The sequence below is a fragment of the Mchenga conophoros genome, linkage group LG9 (assembly GCF_057382185.1).
Source record: "Mchenga conophoros isolate Kocher_MC1m ecotype Shallow Benthic linkage group LG9, M_conophoros_male_GT1.1, whole genome shotgun sequence".
Lineage (NCBI taxonomy): Eukaryota > Metazoa > Chordata > Actinopteri > Cichliformes > Cichlidae > Mchenga > Mchenga conophoros.
The window spans coordinates 11,782,526-11,802,244 of NC_140534.1; the positions used below are offsets into that span (position 1 = coordinate 11,782,526).

The window sequence follows — 19,719 nt, forward strand, 5'->3', positions numbered from 1 at the left end:
ACTCCCAGACTAAATTAAACACACACTTAGCCCAGAGAAGCTCTCAACAACTTTTAGTTTTGTTTTTAGCTCTAAAAATGTTTCCCAGGTCCACACGTAAGCCATCTCCAAACTGGCCATGGACATGAGCTGATTACCTGCATTGAGAGCGCGGCAAGACTGGAGTTGGTTGTATGAGAAGCGGATCAGCCTGTTTGATTCCCTCCTGCCCTGCTTCAGACAGCAAAATACTACAGTGAGTAAATGAGAGCAGCGGGCATGACGCACTCATGACCACATTTTAACTCAGTGAAAGGACACAAGGACAGAGTCACTTTGACCTCTCAGTGAGCTGGTGTATATCTAGTTGGGTCATTCAAACCCACTATGTGGACTTTGTTTGATCACTGTCTTCCATCCTTTTACAATGATACATTCAACGGGAATGGCAGTTTTTTAAAGTGTATCATGACTCGAGAGTGTGTCACTTACAATAAGAAGAATGACAGTGTGCTCCACAGACATTCGCACGCATGCTAAGCAGCCCTCCCTGCTTTAGTGGTCACCCCTAAGCCAATTGAGGGATGGGCTGACATGTCACTGCTGATGGTGGGGGCTATGCTCAGTGCAAGAGTATTAGTCCTGCTAAATACAGTAATGCAATTAGGGTCAATTTGGTTAGGAGGACACGCTGAATTAAAACAGGTGGAGAAGAAAAGGTAGGCGGAGTGAAGGGGATCAGGCTAGTTGAGGGATCGTTTTGATCCTTGCCTCCCGCCACACTCCCCTCATACAAGCAGCAGGCAGGACGGCTGATGCACTTGTAGGTTTTTAGACATGTTTGCAAAGTTGAAGGATCTCTTTAGCAGCCCGCAGGTGCCAGAGGGCTCTGGGACTACTAGCAAAGCCCCTGACCCAGCTCCACCTCCACCTCCAGCCAAGGTATGTGTTCCGCCTGTATATTCAGTTATTAGACTAACTATAATAAATCGTTATTGTCAACCAGATTTTTGACTGGTTACAGACATGAGCAGTGGCGTCTCGTCTGCCTCTATCATTCAACCAGCTGCTCTGTACCCTGGCAGCAAAACAGAAAAAAAAAACCCAAATAAAATTGTTTCACTACCTCATTGAAATCACTCATTACCCAAACGGGCACTTTGAAATTTGTTTCATCATGAACGCAGCCTGTTTTTAAAAGTGTCCATCAGGAGAGGCAGTCATTTGTCAAACGCTGAATTCACCATTCTTTAAAACTGCCACTGAAATTAAAGCGTCACTCTTAATGGCCACTGTTTGACAAATGGAGCCAGGCGTCAGATTTTGTGAAGAAAAAAAATGTTGATTTGTCGTGTAGGAGGAGAAGCCAGCTGAGAAGGAGAATGAAGACAAGAAAGTGGACAAACCACAGGGTGAGTCATTCTAACGGCTGAAAAGTTTACCCAGTTCCTTTTTTTTGTCCCATCCTGTGAAATTAAAACAAGACTGACTGTTAATATGTTGGGAACATGAGAAAATATGGATTATTTTAAATTTCGCTTCATTTTGGTTTGCCTCTTTATTTGTCAGGGACTGTGTACAAAAACTATTCATCTAACATGACAGTTTGTTGTCCCTGCACAGGTCATCGAGCAAATAGAAACATACGCATCATCATTTTTTTTAAAAGACATACTAATACAAATGCAACTGACAAATCAACGTAATAGGCCAAACACCCACATCTAAATCCACCAATATCCATCCACATAAATACAACACTTGTTTATGCCATTACAAGGGAAATAAGTATGTAACGTTTTACTGTATAATAAGCTTCTTTACAAATGTATTTGCTAATTAGATACTGCAGTGAAACACAGTGTTACTGAAACACCTCCACACTTCAGTCAGCCTCGTGTATTATTCTGTTTATTCTTGTTATTTGTATAAAGCTGTAGTTATAATAGTTATAGTCATAGTTATAAAGCGCAAACAGTCAAACGAGTGACAAAAAGGGACCAAAATAAGAGAAAGCCTTTGGACAAATGTCCAATATGAAACGTTCAGCCTTGGACGACTTCTCTCGCGCCTGCTGACCGTTTCCATTTTAGTTGAGTTTCCTCGACTGCTGAGCTCGACAAGAAATGGAATTTCACTGATTTGTTGATTGTGTTGCTGAAAGTTTGAATGGCCTTTTGGAGCCGGAGTGAATAACATCAGGTTTGTCTCCATCATCCATCCAGGTTCTGTTACTTCATTCTGCTGATCCCACGGTTGCCTAATGTGTCTGAAAGCCGGACAGAAACACGGCCAGCGAATAATCAACCCCTCAAATGTCATATTCAGCGTCTTGTCTCTCTCTTTTACAGATGTTACAGGAATCTTTAATAGATGATGAACTAAATAAAAATGGTTTCACATAACCAGTGCAGCAAAGATGCCAAAAAAAGGATGAACACATTTACAGTTCGTAGTTGCTTCACAGATGGATGACATGCAGTTATAAGACTAAAGGGACTATAAGGAAAACACATAATACAATGATGAGGAAATTAGCAATTAAAAGAAATAAATGGGAAAACAGAAACCATTATAAATATAAAACTTAATCTAATGTATTGTTACGGTTATATTTCTAAATGTGTAATATTTTTATAAAGATGTCTAAAAGAAATGCTTTACAGGAAAACAAACGATGCAAAATAAATAATTAGGTAAGATCAAACATTTTTTTATTCTTCTTCCAGGAGGTGAGGACCATTTCTAACAATCTTGAAAAGCCAAAATAAACGTAGGATTTTTTTCCCCTTTCTTAGAATCAGCTCCATCACCGGCACCACCCCCAGCCCCTGAACCAGCACCATCAGCGGCCCCGGCACCAGCTTCGGCACCAGCTCCTGCCCCAGCTCCAGCCGCGGCTCCAGCTCCTCCACCAAACCCCGATCAAGCTGGAGCTGAGGGGTAAGACATGCGCTTGCAGTGTTGTTTCTTCTACCTAATTTTTTCCAGGTACATTTCATTTGAAAGCGGGTGCACCGACAGTCAAAAGCGTTTACAGAGATTAGTTACAGTGTGTTTATCCTCAGAATATCAGCCCAGCCTCCAAACTCCACTTTAGCTCACTACAAACACACACCTGCCAAGTGACACCACAAACCTATATCAAAGTAATCACCCCATGGACGCTAATTAATCAGATTCCCTGGCAAGAGGGCGGAGAGGGAGGGAGGGTGCCCGGGGAGATAAGCGCAGCATGTGAGATCTTTACCCGCTGGAGCAACATGCATATTAAAAGAGGGATGGCCTGAAAGTGGATTAAAAGATTTTCAGTTCTTTAGGTTTTAAGGAGCTCACCAGAGCTGCTTCTGGTCCCTCAATAAACACTATGAAGGCGACAGGTAGAGGCAGCAACGGCTGATCCTCGTAGTTCTAAGCACAGGTTGGATTTCAACGAGGATATGATATATATGACACAACAATGGTGGCAAGAGCCAGAGGCTCCAGGTGGAGGACAGGTAGCGTGCGTGTGTGTGTGTGTGTGTGTGTGTGTGTGTGTGTGTGTGTGTGTGTGTGTGTGTGTGTGTGTGTGTGTGTGGTGGTGGTGGTGGTGGGGTCAGTGTCAGCCAGCAGCTTAAGTAATGTGTGGAATAAATAGTGTCAGAGCTCAGAGGGGATCCTGAGGTACTCTACAGAAGAGCTAGACTGGGAGTTTTTACTGCCAGTGCTACACAAAACCTGAAGTGTGTGTGGTTTACTCTGTGTCCTTCTCATATATAAACCGCCCAAGTATGTGTCCTTCTTCTTTTATGAGGCATATTAGTGAGATGAAATGCTGCATCGCCTTTAGGGTTGATTAAGTCTGCAAAGGCTTCCTACCAGAACCGGTGTCACCACGGCGTTGGCTCACTTTCTTTAACTTTCTTTCATTTAGTTTCCACAAACCAGGGGCGGTACTCCAACCCAGCACAGTGTACCATTTACACACTGAAAACAATGAAAGAAACGATGGAAAAACAACCTGACAATTAAGTGTGGAAATGTACTGACTTTAATTTGACAGCAGGGCCTGATCTCAGCATGTTGGATGTGTCAGTTTAAACATGGTGTATTGTTCTGTCAAAGGCACTACAGAATTTTATCCACTAGAGGGAGAGCATCCATCATTCTGACCTCCATCTGGCCTGACCTCTAGATCTGTCCTCCCTGATCCAAAGTGCCCTAACCTTAACCACAAACAGGTGAAGCTGGACTCCATCCATTTGGCTCTGCAGTGAGCACCACTTGGCTGATTGCATTTATCCATGTAATGTGATCCTTCTTATGTCACAAGTTATTTCTCTCTGTGATTCACTCTTTTTAGCATTTCAAATCACAGGTACTGAGCTGGGTCCTGAATGAAAAGGGAACGATTGTAAACTGAAATAAACACTGAGGATGGTCGCAATGCACTGAATCAAATATTTCTACATTTATATACCTTAAATGTGTATTATACTTTATCAGTGATGGCAATAACGGAGTTACAAGTAACGGCGTTACTTTTTTCAGTAACGAGTAATCTAACTAATTACTATTCCTATCGTTACAACGCAGTTACTGTTACTACTTTAAGGGGCGACCGTGGCTCAGGGGGTTGGGAAGCATATCTGTAACCGGAAGGTTGCCGATTCAATCCCTGGGCTCTCTGTCCTGGTCGTTGTGTCCTTGGGCAAGACACTTTACCCTACCGCCTACTGGTGTTGGCCAGAGGGGCCGATGGCGCGATATGGCAGCCTCGCTTCTGTCAGTCTGCCCCAGGGCAGCTGTGGCTACAACTGTAGCTGCCTCCACCAGTGTATGAATGTGAGAGTGAATGAATAGTGGTATTGTAAAGCGCTTTGGGTGCCTTGAAAAGCGCTATATAAATCCAATCCATTATTATTACTAACAAGAAAATGCGGCGCGGATGCGTTACTATTTTTCAACAAACAGACAGTTGAAGCTGTGTTCAGCTTACTGCACCTTATATCAGTTGCACGGAAGTAGCTGTCTACGTAAGTAATCTGGGCGCTACAGCTTTAAGCAGCTGCGCGCGCTCTCGCGGACGGCAATCACTTTTTGGCACAACACCTGGAGCTCAGGGGGGCAAAACAATTGCATGAGTGCTGCTGTTTGACTGAGGAAGAATAAAGTAGTCGTGGTAAGTTAATCACGTGACCACTTAAAGATGACAAAGCAACAGGGTGATATATACCAGTTTTTAAATTGTGCAGATAGGCCACGTAAAACCAGAATCCTGATAAACAATATATACACTGCGTTTTTTCCTGAATAGTTTCGTCACGTTAACGTCTAAGGACAGCGCTAGCAAGCACTCTCTGCTTATGACCAAAAAATTAAAAAACTAAACAAAAAACAGCCCGTTCGTGTTGGTGGAAAAATGTACCATGCTGACCAATCAAAAAATTATATTTGTTTAGGAAGAGGGTGAAGTTTTAGGAGCGACAGCAAGTGAGAGAGAGAGAAAGAAAGACAGCAGAAAAAGAGAGAGAGAGCGTGTAGTTAATGTGTTGTCTTCAGTGTTGGTCAAGTTACTTGAAAAAGTAATCAGTAACTAATTACTGATTACTTCCCCCCAAAAGTAATCCCGTTACTTTACTAATTACTTATTTATGAAAGTAATTAGTTACTTAGTTACTTTTTAAAAACATGATTTATGACCTGAATAGGTAATAAAGCAATAGATCTTTCAGCCCAATTCTTCTTTTTCTGCATCATCCATTATATAAAATGTAATCAAATGAAAAAGTCTCTTTTTAAAACTTGTTTTATTAGTTTTAATCTTTTAACTTTATGCATCAACCAAAAATTAAAGTATATGCAACATTCTCTGACTGGAAAAAAATTGTTTAACATTTAAACCTATTTTCTGCACATTCCAGCACATAAAATAAAATAGGTTTTTATGTTTACACTCACTCTTTCAAATAGATGCAAGTAAAACACAGCAGAAAATAAATAAAATCAAAAACTCAGCGGCCCTGTTGCTCTATTTTCACCTGTTTAGCAGGAGTGGGGCAGGCGGAGGTTTGCTCTGGTGCAGGTGTGCCGCAGCCGTCATGTCAGTGGAAGGATCCAGCAGTTTCTCTGTGAATTTCACATTCCTGTGGCAGCGTACTCGGCGCTTGCTCGGAAGTTTAGGGTTTTTTTCACTGTAAAAAGAGGTTTTCTTCCCACGCAGTGAACAGCAGACCCTAATGTTTTTGTCACTTTTTACAGAATCAAACTCAAAGTAAGGTCAGTACTTACACGCTTTAAACGCTGCACGGTCATATTACAGGGAGTGCAGAATTATTAGGCAAGTTGTATTTTTGAGGAATAATTTTATTATTGAACAACAACCATGTTCTCAATGAACCCAAAAAACTCATTAATATCAAAGCTGAATGTTTTGGAAGTAGTTTTTAGTTTGTTTTTAGTTTTAGCTATTTTAGGGGGATATCTGTGTGTGCAGGTGACTATTACTGTGCATAATTATTAGGCAACTTAACAAAAAACAAATGTATACCCATTTCAATTATTTATTTTTACCAGTGAAACCAATATAACATCTCCACATTCACAAATATACATTTCTGACATTCAAAAACAAAACAAAAACAAATCAGCGACCAATATAGCACCTTTCTTTGCAAGGACACTCAAAAGCCTGCCATCCATGGATTCTGTCAGTGTTTTGATCTGTTCACCATCAACATTGCGTGCAGCAGCAACCACAGCCTCCCAGACACTGTTCAGAGAGGTGTACTGTTTTCTCTCCTTGTAAATCTCACATTTGATGATGGACCACAGGTTCTCAATGGGGTTCAGATCAGGTGAACAAGGAGGCCATGTCATTAGTTTTTCTTCTTTTATACCCTTTCTTGCCAGCCACGCTGTGGAGTACTTGGACGCGTGTGATGGAGCATTGTCCTGCATGAAAATCATGTTTTTCTTGAAGGATGCAGACTTCTTCCTGTACCACTGCTTGAAGAAGGTGTCTTCCAGAAACTGGCAGTAGGACTGGGAGTTGAGCTTGACTCCATCCTCAACCCGAAAAGGCCCCACAAGCTCATCTTTGATGATACCAGCCCAAACCAGTACTCCACCTCCACCTTGCTGGCGTCTGAGTCGGACTGGAGCTCTCTGCCCTTTACCAATCCAGCCACGGGCCCATCCATCTGGCCCATCAAGACTCACTCTCATTTCATCAGTCCATAAAACCTTAGAAAAACCAGTCTTGAGATATTTCTTGGCCCAGTCTTGACGTTTCAGCTTGTGTGTCTTGTTCAGTGGTGGTCGTCTTTCAGCCTTTCTTACCTTGGCCATGTCTCTGAGTATTGCACACCTTGTGCTTTTGGGCACTCCAGTGATGTTGCAGCTCTGAAATATGGCCAAACTGGTGGCAAGTGGCATCTTGGCAGCTGTACGCTTGACTTTTCTCAGTTCATGGGCAGTTATTTTGCGCCTTGGTTTTTCCACACGCTTCTTGCGACCCTGTTGACTATTTTGAATGAAACGCTTGATTGTTCGATGATCACGCTTCAGAAGCTTTGCAATTTTGAGACTGCTGCATCCCTCTGCAAGATATCTCACTATTTTTGACTTTTCTGAGCCTGTCAAGTCCTTCTTTTGACCCATTTTGCCAAAGGAAAGGAAGTTGCCTAATAATTATGCACACCTGATATAGGGTGTTGATGTCATTAGACCACACCCCTTCTCATTACAGAGATGCACATCACCTAATATGCTTAATTGGTAGTAGGCTTTCGAGCCTATACAGCTTGGAGTAAGACAACATGCATGAAGAGGATGATGTGGACAAAATACTCATTTGCCTAATAATTCTGCACTTCCTGTACTCTCTGTCACCACCCGATCCGTACTGGAAACCCGATCGGTACCCCGCATGCGCAAAAGGTGTCTACTTCCGGTCGAAGCATTTTATGATAGCATTTTACGGGTCAGAGTATCTGTTAAGCGCCGTAAAATAAGAAGAATAGCGCCTAATTACAGAGTTAATAATACAGACTTTGTAATATGTCACATGTAGATTCATCAGCCAGATGAACTGCTTACTAACAATTGACAATGATAGCAGACATCATCATCGCTATTCCAATCAATCCTCTCCACACAGACAAGCATAAACACACTCAACTATCACTAAATCAAATTTAACACACGTTTGTAATGACGTTAAATCAGTTTACAATAGGGTTCATTCGCTCAGTCAGCAGGTGGCAGTATCCTCTTACACTGGGGAGTAAACTGCCATCATACGAACAGAAGAAGAAGAAAACCCCTGCACATGCGCGGTACGGATCAGGTAGACCCGATTTGTATGGTCCGACTTTGCACATGCGTAGTAAGGATCGGGGAGTCCTGATCCGTAACTATCTTTTTATTTTCCGTTTTTGTCTACATTGTACTGAAATGCTTCATTACTGGAAACATTTTAAGAGATACTTATTATTCCTAACATCTTAACAGATACTCTGACCCGTAACTATCGTAAAACGCTTCGACCGGAAGTAGACACCTTTTCAATTCAATTCAATTCAATTCAATTCAATTCAATTCAATTCAATTTTATTTATATAGCGCCAAATCACAACAAAAGTCGCCTCAAGGCGCTTCATGCGCATGCGGGGTACCGATCGGATTTCCAGTACGGATCGAGTAGTGACAGGGTCGGGTGTGTCCTTCGTGGCCCACCATATCCCAGAATTCATAGCACGGCCCAGCCAATTTCAGTTTCCAACACTACTACTAAGCCACTACTAAGTTTTAAAATTACTCTTATTAATCTTTCTGGGTCACAAAATAAACTTTTAACATATTTTCAGGCGAGAAAGTAGCTGTGTACATTTCAAATATCTGCTTGGTTTATCAAGACATCGCATATTTGCAAAAGTGCGCCGGTCGAGCCGGTGAGAGCAGCGGACTCCCGGCTTCATCGTTTTCAGACCCCCGCTCTTTCGCTACTCGGGTTAAACATAATATGTAAGTCACTCGGATAACTTAAAAATGTAATTGTTTGCCTTTTTTCTGTGTTTTATTTGTTCCGGAGTAAATCGGTTTGGCTGAGATCAAAGTTATTAGATTATTAGATTAAATAAAACTTTATTAATCCATCGGGTGGGTTCCTCCGGGATTTTCACACTGCTGAATAAACGTCATAAAAAGAAGTGTGAGACAGTCGAGAATTTACGCCAGTGTCCTGTTATATTTTAGATAGCAAGGAGCAGACGGCCGAGTTTGTTAAACTCCACCGACAAAGACGAAAATCTGAAGGCTAGACCGTCCTATTTCACAGCCTCGCACTTCCAGCCTTCTCGGTCTTCGGAGGACCCGGCCCACGTAGACTGCGAAAGCCGGGTCCTCCGAAGGATGCAGCCGACGTTTTGGGATACAGCTATTATCCATTGTTGATCTGCACACAGCTGTTGCCACAAACGTCGCACTCACTTACGTCATTGTCATGAGACACTCTTGCAAAAAAAAAATCACGGTTTTAGTAACGCAATAACGCAGCATGCTCACAGGAAAGTAACAGTAATCTAATTACCTTTTTTGCAATAGTAATCCTTTACTTTACTTGTTACTTGAAAAAAGTAATCGGATTACATCTCTGGTTGTCTTGTGTAGTAGTGTGTAGTGTTGTGGATAGTTTTGTGTTGTGTGTCAGTACAATGTGACTGCTACATGACCAGAAAACCTCTTAATGCATGTTAAAGTAAAGTTCCAGATTTTTCAGAGTAAAATCTTACCTCTAGGCAACTTTAAATGCTGGAGTAGAACAGGTGTTGAATCATTAATGCCGAGTGGAGTCTCTGATTATTACACAACTTTTCCTGATTTGTTCCTTTTTTTTAATTGGTTGAAATTCCTCATTCACATCAGGAATTTTTAGGAGTTTTTATGATTTTTCTATCCTCGCTACATCAGAAACTCACTCACTGCCAATAACAGCGCAACTTTCTTATTTTGCTTCCTCAGAGAGGAGGGAGTCCCCCCTCCACCTCCCCCCATAGTCATCAACAAGTACTCAGATGAGCACCTCAGAGCCATAATCATGAAGATGAGAGAAAGAAAGCAGCTCTTCAAGGAGAAAGTGACTGATCAGTATGCTTCATCCCCTGAGATAACCCCTCCTGTCAGTGAGTGCCAACACAAAACCATTCAGTGCTGCAGATTTTCTAATATTTCTAATATCTGTGGATGTATCTAATATTTCTAATATCTGTGGTGTAGTTCATTTTCCTTGTTTAAAAACATGTTTAAAAATAGAGTATTAGAAAAATATATAAATCAAGAATGAAAAGAGCAAAAAGGAGAAAAAAATAACCTCTTGATTCTTTTGCTTTGATGTAGTTACTTATCTAAGGTGGAAAGTTTTTTTTTCTTTGGGGTTTTTTTTTTTTGTTGTTGTTTGTTTGTTTGTTTGGTTTTTGCTTTGTTTTATTATTTTCTTCAAGCCCTATGTACAGGAGCTGCATACAAAAAGATATTTTGTGAAAAGGGTTGGCGTAATAAGCAAATGCTTCAGCCAATACCTTTTGATTAGCCTTGTCTCATGCTTTCTTTCTTTATGGTAGATTTTTGTTCTATTTTCACTGTTTTTTTTTTCACTGTTTTCACTGAGATTTGAATTTGAATGCTAATCAATAAAATCAAAAATCAAAAAAAAAATGTTATTGTTTTCATGGGGCAGTAAGGAAACTAATTCTTAATATTTAACTGTTGCTCACTCAGCCCCTTTATCCTTTCAGCGCCACTGCTACGCAAAGACGACTACAACAGAGTCATAGAGGAAAGGAGACAACAGGCAGAGGAGGCACGGATAAAGAAGGAGGAGGCAGACAAGAAGAAAAAAGAGGAGCAGGAGAAGAAGAAAAAGGAGGATGAGCAAAAGAAAGCAGAACAAAAGGCAGCAGAGGCCAAACAGCAGGAGAAGAAGAGTATAAGAACCAGGATATCCGAGGCAATGTGGTCAGTGGTGGACACTGTGTTGAAGCCACTCGAGGACCTGATGGACTCTGTGTTTGGGCAAACCATAGACCCTTTCACGGACCGTCGCTACATTGCATGGCTAAGCTTGGTGACTGTGGCCTTTAACTACAACACGTGGTTCATCACGGCCCGCCTGTGCTTCCCTTACCACACTGAGATCTCCATCCCTTACTGGTTCACCCTGGATGTGTTGGCTGACATCATCTACCTGGTGGACTCTGTCATCTCCCAACCCCGCAAACAGTTCGTCAAAGGAGGAGACATCATTGTAAGTGGGAAATGATCCTGACTGCTGACAGAGAAAAACACTGGCCTGAATGACAAAGTCACTTTTATTCCCTTGCAGAAAGACAGAGTGATGACAAAGAAGCACTACAGAGATTCAGAGAGATTCCTGGTATGATCACTTAAATCCCTTGAGCTTTGAAGTTATGTACTTAATTAGAGTCAGCGACCTTACAGCTGTCTGTCTCTTTCACAGGCAGACGTGGTGTCAGTCTTGCCATTTGACTTGTTGTACATCCAATTTGGATTCAAATCTGCCTTCAGACTCAATCGTCTACTGAAGGTAAATCTACTTAAATAATGTTTAGATGAATGAGACAATAAACAACGCCTATTAAATGTACTTTGGCTCTCATCTGGCTCACATTTCCTCACCTGTTTTCAAGATGGACACATTTTTTGAGTTCAGTGATCGTCTAGAGAGCATCATGGCCAAGGCTTACATCTGGAGGTAAGACCATCCATCCATGCATCCATCCACCCACCAATCCATCCATCATCCATCCACCCACCGATCCATCCATCCACCCACCAACCCATCCATCCATCCATCCATCCATCCACCAACCCATCCATCCATCCACCCACCGATCCATCCATCCATCCATCCATCCATCCACCCATCCACCGATCCATCCATCCATCCATCCACCGATCCATCCATCCATCCATCCATCCATCCACCAACCCATCCGTCCATTCATCCACCGATCCATCCATCCATCCATCCATCCATCCATCCATCCACCGATCCATCCATCCACCCACCAACCCATCCATCCATCCATCCACCAACCCATCCATCCATCCATCCATCCACCAACCCATCCGTCCATCCACCCACCGATCCATCCATCATCCATCCACCCACCGATCCATCCATCCACCAACCCATCCATCCACCAATCCGTCCATCCATTCATCCATCCACCGATCCATCCATCCATCCACCAACCCATCCATCCATCCATCCATCCACCAACCCATCCATCCATCCATCCACCAACCCATCCGTCCATCCACCCACCGATCCATCCATCCACCGATCCATCCATCATCCATCCACCCACCGATCCATCCATCCATCCATCCATCCACCAACCCATCCATCCATCCACCGATCCGTCCATCCATCCACCCACTGATCCATCCATCCATTCATCCATCCACCGATCCATCCATCCATCCACCGATCCATCCATCCATCCATCCATCCACCAACCCATCTATCCATCCATCCATCCATCCACCGATCCATCCATCCACCCACCAACCCATCCATCCATCCATCCACCAACCCATCCATCCATCCATCCATCCACCAACCCATCCGTCCATCCACCCACCGATCCATCCATCATCCATCCACCCACCGATCCATCCATCCACCAACCCATCCATCCACCGATCCGTCCATCCATTCATCCATCCACCGATCCATCCATCCATCCACCAACCCATCCATCCATCCATCCACCAACCCATCCATCCATCCATCCATCCATCCATCCATCCATCCACCAACCCATCCGTCCATCCACCCACCGATCCATCCATCCACCGATCCATCCATCATCCATCCACCCACCGATCCATCCATCCATCCATCCATCCACCAACCCATCCATCCATCCACCGATCCGTCCATCCATCCACCCACTGATCCATCCATCCATTCATCCATCCACCGATCCATCCATCCATCCACCGATCCATCCATCCATCCACCAACCCATCTATCCATCCACCGATCCGTCCGTCCATCCATCCATCCATCCATCCATCCATCCACCAACCCATCCGTCCATCCACCGATCCGTCCATCCATCCACCCACTGATCCATCCAGTATACAATGCAATTAACTGAGATAGCAAAAATGTCAAAATGTGGCCATATCAATAACTCTCTTTATTACCCCTCTTAGAGTGATTCGCACAATTGGTTATCTGCTCTTCATGCTCCACCTTAATGCCTGCTTCTACTACGTGGCCTCAGAATATCAGGGCATTGGTAAAACTAAATGGGTCTACTCCGGCGTAGGCAGCGCGTAAGTACAGCACTTCTATACAGCCACTTGTGTTTGAGTTGGAGGGATTTTCTCATCTTTTTTTCTGCCAACTCTTGATGTGGACCTAGCATGCTCATACTGTATTCTGAGACTCTGCTAGAGCAGCTTTTGCACGAGCAGTGTTGGGAAGGTTACTTTTAAAATGTATTCCACTACAGATTACAGAATACATGCCCCAAAATGTTTTTGTAACGTATTCCGTTACATTACTCAATGAGAGTAACGTATTCTGAATACTTTGGATTACTTAATATATTATCATGCTTTTTTACAACTACATGAATGTACTATTGCTGTGTGATTTATTACTATTACTGAAGGTTACTCGCCATACCAATACCAACTAGATTTTTAAATCTAAATATAAAATGAGTAACAGGGAGGGTGGACATTAGGTAACTGCGCTTTTTGCAGCGATCTCGTATAGAAAACTATTCCGCGTATATAAAACAGGTCCGCGGCTCTGAACCGTAAAGGCGTAAAACCATAAAGGGACCTCTGGCTAATACGTTGGGTTCGTGTTGTGCTCGTAGTTGAAAACTGGCTTTACTTTGTTGTCTGGGTCAACGTTGCTAGCGAGAGACAGAGAGAGGCGTTGAAAGGCTGCTCCAACCGAATTTATTGTTTCGGAGGAAAACACGAACACAGTGTACAGTCGAGTCTTAATAGCTTACTTACAACTGGGCTCGCCAGGCTCTCTTCTTGGCTGCAGTGGTTATTATTATATTTACATGCTTCCAGCTCCCGTTTCTGCTCGATGACATCTTGTACTTTTCCTTTTTCTCCCTCCCTCGCTCACAGACACATAACGGGTATGGCAGTCCATTCTCCCTGCAGCACGGACTGCACTGCCCATCAGGCTACATTCTTTAGGGCTATGCCTGTAGCATTCTGCCTATTGCCTTCATATTAAATCATTTTTTTAAATATTTCTTCACATCATTATGAGACGCGAGATTGAGACACAGGCATTTGAGCCTCTTAATGCGTGTTTTGTTTGGGTTTCCACCGGCAGGGAAACCCAAAATAGAGAGAGCATAGGCGAACATATCAAACAGGAAAATACCGCCGTGTAATCCCTTTATTTCAGCAAAGTAACTGTATTCTGAATACCACCTTTTTAAACGGTAACTGTAATGGAATACAGTTACTCATATTTTGTATTTTAAATACGTAACGGCGGTACATGTATTCTGTTACTCCCCAACACTGTGCACGAGTCACAGTTACAACAAACTGTTTTTTCTTCCCTCCCTCTGTGCAACTTTCTAATGATTGGCTGATGGTTTGAAAACAGTGGCTAGGGGAACATCTGTACTCACAAATGACCATATTAAACATGTTCACTCACCAACATGATACAGAAAGGTAGAAAATGAGCACATAGGGGGATAATGTTAGCAATGCATAACAAAAGGTTATAGCAGAGAAACAAAATTACCTAAAAAAAAGTCTCTGGTTTATCGCACAGAGTTATGAGTTCCAGCTCACAAAGCATCCAGTCAAAATCTTTCATATGTCCCATGTTTGCTGCTGATGCTGTGGCTGCAGTTACCTCAGCTGCTTCTTCTATGCCGAGAAGTCCCTGCTACTGATCGCCGAGTTACCAACTCCTGACACCACATTCGGGCTGATCTTTCAGATGACCAACTACCTTTTCGGGGCATTCTTTATGTCCACCATGCTTGGCCAGGTAGCTTCTTTCTCGTAGCATTTTTGTTATTTTACTTTCTCTTTTCTTTTAATATTTTTTTCTCTTTAGGAAGCTAAAGCAATTTCAGCAAGACATCAAGGAAATCGCTCAAACGTGCCCAGAACCCACCACTGCCATTTTATGCAAAACAAAGAAACAAACTCCATTTTCCCCCACACGACCCCAAAACATCCAATACAGTTTATGACACCCCTCTCTGACCCCCCCCCCCCCCCCCCCCCCCCCAAAACTCTCCACAGGTACCTGCGTTGTTACTACTTTGCTGTCCGCAGTCTGATCAACATCGGGGGTCTTAATGAACCCGAAACCGTCTTTGAGATTACCTTTCAGATGACTAATTTTTTCTTGGGCGTCTTTGTGTTCTCCAGTTTGATTGGACAGGTAATACAGAGGACACTCTGCCCCATAGCATGAGTCACAGCCCCCAGCATCCTTACTTCATCTGGAGTCCTGATTAGCATCCTTTTAGCATCATTAACTGCAAGTAGTACTAGTAGTAGTAAACGATTGTCTCTTATTCTCCCCCACTTGTCCTGTTTATGTAGATAGATGAATAAACCTGCAATACTCCAGTATCCGTTACTCTGTCTATAGTATTTCACTGGTTCCCTGTGATGTCTTGACTGTCAAAAACAACAAAAGCACATTCATTCTACTGTCTAAGTGAGAGGAGTATTTATTTAGTTTAAACAAAGGTTTTCTTCTTATCATCATAATGTCTCAGATGAGAGATGTCATTGGTGCAGCGACAGCAGGACAGACTTACTTCCGTTCTTCCATGGACAACACTGTGGAGTACATGGTGACCAATCACATCCCGTCTTTGATACAGAACCGAGTCCGCACCTGGTACACCTACACCTGGGACGCTCAGGGCATGCTGGGTCAGTAGTCACTGGATAAAATCTTCATTTCAGTCTTTAAGAGTGTGTGAGAAACGCTTTAATTATAGGACACAAATCAGACGTCAGTCCTACTATTGTGCCAGGTGCAGAAAGTTTTAACACTGAATTAAATAATAATTCTTCATCTCCGTGTTTTCAGATGAGTCCGAGCTGCTGGACAAGATGCCTCTAGTGATGAGAACAGCCATTGCTGTGGACATCAACCTGGCGACCTTCCAGAAGATTGATCTTTTCAAGGTGCACACTCATTAGAAAAAATAAATATATAGCCCAGACAGTAACTGGGAGACTGGGAGATGGTTGGTCAGTTAAATATCTTCATATGTTTCCACAGGGCTGTGACCAGCAGATGTTAGTGGACATGTTGCTGAGGCTCAAGTCGATCATTTATCTGCCCGGAGACTTTGTTGTGAAGAAGGTGTGTTAAGTCTTACACAATCATCGTCAACTTCAAATGTGAATGAAACACAACAAATTACTTAATTTTTTAAAAGTTTATCATCATTTTATGCAACAATTGAGGGACATTAAATACAAAAAAGTAAAAATGTGCTGGGGAGGATAAACTGATGTTGTGTAATCAAACTTGGCAATAAGGAGATACTCATTTTAGCCCTGATTCACCATATGATGACAAGCATACAGACTGTAAAGAGGCAGAGGAAAACACACTTATTTCATTGTGATGACAGATTTTTACATTAGTTACAACTGCATATCCTCCATTGTCGAGTACATTTTTAGCTAACTTATTTTTTTACCACTTGAACGTCAAAAATATCCAAGTTTTGTTTCTCTAAAATTCATAATTATGATAAAACCTCAGACAGCGTTGCATATTTTACTTTTAAATTTGGAAAAATGACTTTATAATCTTATAAAATAGTTCATTGTCAGGGTCTGCGCTGGCAGACCGCGTGGTGACAGTAGGATGACCCAAATGCAGACACTTGGAGCAAAACTATCCGGTTGTTCAGTCTGACGTCACTAGCCGTGTCTGGGTCTAAACTCCGCTGCAGGTCCACATATCAAACGATCACTATGGCATTACTGAGAGTTGAAAAACTGTCTAAAGTCTTTCATCTTTAATAAAATGATCAGCGTTCTGCTCTACCAGGTGTAACAATTGAGTTTAACATCCAGGCATCCATGAAAACGGACATTTATGACATTTAACGGAGTTAGAAGTTAGCAGGAAGTTAGCTCGCTAGCTTCTATCTAAATACAATATAGCATGTCCTGACTGCGGGTTTTGGAAACAAATTAAAACGTACAGCTCTGTTATCACTTCCAACATAAATGAAGACAGGAAACTAAACAGCAGTGACGTTTGTAGGGTCACTGAAGTTTGGCTAGCTGGTATATAATGATGTGCTACGTGACCGCTAGCGACACAGCTATGTTAGCATAATATGAACAAGCTAACTTTTTTTCCACTCGATAAAAGTTAACATGAGTGTTTTCGGTGGTCAGGAACAAATGTAATCGCATGGCAGGATGCTGTAAAAGGACCAAACTTCAGCCAGGAGAACAACTGAGATAATGCAGCCACAATACGAGGTTAGTCATTCATATACTGCTGCATGGGCTGGGCTGTAGTTACATCCTAAGGTTTTAAAAACTGAGCTTAAATAAATGATTAGCGGTAATAAAAGCCGAGGGAGGTCAACAGTGATCACTGACTGTTTTAGGAGCTTTTTGAGATTAAATAGAAGAAAATACATAACATTAAACATGTTAACAACACAAAAGCCATATTAAACGCAGACTACTTTAGGCCCGGAAGTAGGATTCGTCGCGTCATCACTGAACAACCGGATAGGGAAACAGAGCTCAATATCAGCAGAACTGGATGAAGCCTAAACTGCACAAACAAGAACATCATAATACAAAAAGGAATGAAACTCAAAATGCAGGATCAAAGGAAACAGCCCATGACAGTGATTTTTTATTAGGTTAATACTTTTTTTTTCCTCCAAAATTTACAACTTTAATATCAAAGAATGTCCGAGTTCTTGTAGGTCTGAATTTATGACTTTAATCTCAGAAGTTCTGTGTATATAAAAGGCCACCACAGGCTTCTTTTAAAGCTAAAATGCCCTTTATAAGCACATACACATAAAACATCCCTTCAGTAATTTATTTGTGTAAATTATTTGTAGGGTGACATCGGTAAAGAGATGTACATCATCAAAGGTGGAGCGGTGCAGGTGGTGGGAGGACCCGACAACAGCATTGTGTTTGTGACACTAAAAGCTGGTTGTGTTTTTGGGGAAATCAGGTGAGTTCAGATACACGCGCACAAATATATACTGATAATTAATCAACATCAGAGGCAATTAATCACAATCAGTGAACAGTGAAATGTTTTCTCTTTCTGTTTCTTAGTCTCTTGCAGTCCTCCAAAGATGGAGGGAACAGGCGCACAGCTAATGTCAAAGCATACGGCTTCGCCAACCTCTTTGTCCTGGAGAAGAAAGACCTGTTTGATATTTTGGTTCATTACCCGGAGTCGCAGAAAGTGTTGGCCAGAAAGGGCAGGTGAGTCAAAGGATTTGACTCAATATTTGCTGCTGATTTCACGAAATAACTTCTGTACTTGGTGGTTTATTTACTGGAAACCAATGATACACTATCTGTGAGGGGGGAAGTATGTGAACATGTATAAATGGCAGCGATTTTTAAGATAAAATTCCAGTCAGGTAGTTTTACACACAAGGAAAACAATCACATGTTAGTGGGTGGACCTATTTTTATTTTCAAGGCCTGATCTTTAAAACAGCACGATTACAAACAAAGCGAAAAGAAAAGTGTTATGTGGACGTCAGAAAAAGGGCTGTTGGTGATGTTCATCAGGCTGGGACACCTTTGAACAGTGAGCTTCCCCTTCCTGTCAGTGTGACGCATAAGTACACATGTAATCCCTGAGATATGAAGTTTCCACATGATAATAATAAATGCTGCTGTAGTAAACAAACCTCTGTACCTCTGTAGGAAACTAATGAAGGCCAAAGGTCCAGCAGCAGCTAAAGTTGAAGAAGAGAAGAAAAAAGGACTGGCGCTGTTCGGACCCAAACCCCCCACACCCAAACTGCTGCGCGCTTTGGGCGGGAACATTAACAAAACGTTTATCGACAAAATGAAGGTAACTACACCGTTCTGTCCTAATAAATGCACCCCAAGTGATTATTACATGAAAGTCATTGTGCTTGTCTTTTATTTTTTCCCCAGACTTCCAGTACCAACTAATAAGGAGCATGGAAAGTTTTTTTTTTAATAACCCCTTTTTTGGAGTGAAGAAAATGTATCTCTCATGGAAATGAACTCATTTCTGTTGAAAGCACCTTTCAGATGATAGTTTTACTGCTCTGTGTGTCATTCTGTCTAATTTAATAATAACAACAAGCCAAGACCATGTGTACCTCAACTACTGCCCCTAGTGGACACTGCTATGTATGTACTTCGTTCATATGGTTTTTATACAGTATAATCGGTCATTTTTCCCACTGTAGGCGTGGAAGCCTGCCTGAGATTATCAGTCAGTAAGAAGCATGGTGACAATAATGTTGACAGTTTATATTATTTGACTGAGTTTTAATAAATAAATATGTTTGAACTGCATTAAGTGTATTTCTCTGTTAGCCTTGTGTTTGTGAGAGCAGGAGGTCACATCCAGGCTAATCCTCACCTGCCAGTGACAGTACGAGGGCCGATTAATTCAGCTGCCTCTGTTTTTGTGAGCCCCACAGA

General features: G+C 42.2%; 1 protein-coding gene across 2 annotated transcripts; it reads left to right on the forward strand.

Annotated features, from left to right (window-relative positions):
- Window positions 1–747: 747 nt before the first annotated feature.
- cngb3.2 (cyclic nucleotide gated channel subunit beta 3, tandem duplicate 2) lies at window positions 748–19,590 on the forward strand. 2 transcript variants are annotated; one of them, XM_085286467.1, is made up of 17 exons: window positions 750–921; window positions 1,337–1,391; window positions 2,778–2,922; window positions 9,982–10,142; window positions 10,755–11,263; window positions 11,342–11,392; window positions 11,477–11,563; window positions 11,667–11,731; window positions 13,207–13,329; window positions 15,304–15,445; window positions 15,789–15,948; window positions 16,109–16,206; window positions 16,304–16,387; window positions 18,132–18,250; window positions 18,358–18,510; window positions 18,964–19,114; window positions 19,201–19,590. In XM_085286467.1, the coding sequence occupies exons 1-17, from the start codon at window positions 817–819 to the stop codon at window positions 19,216–19,218; spliced, it is 2,226 nt and encodes a 741-aa protein (XP_085142593.1). In that variant the 5' UTR covers window positions 750–816; the 3' UTR covers window positions 19,219–19,590. The 2 variants fall into 2 exon arrangements, 1 of the variants encoding a protein (XP_085142593.1); XR_014893844.1 differs by lacking the exons at window positions 18,358–18,510; window positions 18,964–19,114; window positions 19,201–19,590 and adding an exon at window positions 17,443–17,529 and having other exon boundaries at window positions 748–921; window positions 18,132–18,243.
- Window positions 19,591–19,719: the final 129 nt, after the last annotated feature.

Excerpts from the sequence above, each read along its gene's own strand:
- cngb3.2 (XM_085286467.1), top strand. The coding sequence starts at position 817 with ATGTTTGCAAAGTTGAAGGATCTCTTTAGCAGCCCGCAGGTGCCAGAG. Across the intron at positions 922-1,336 it reads CACCTCCACCTCCAGCCAAG|GAGGAGAAGCCAGCTGAGAA; the intron begins GTATGTGTTCCG and ends TTTGTCGTGTAG. Across the intron at positions 13,330-15,303 it reads TACTCCGGCGTAGGCAGCGC|GTACCTGCGTTGTTACTACT; the intron begins GTAAGTACAGCA and ends AACTCTCCACAG.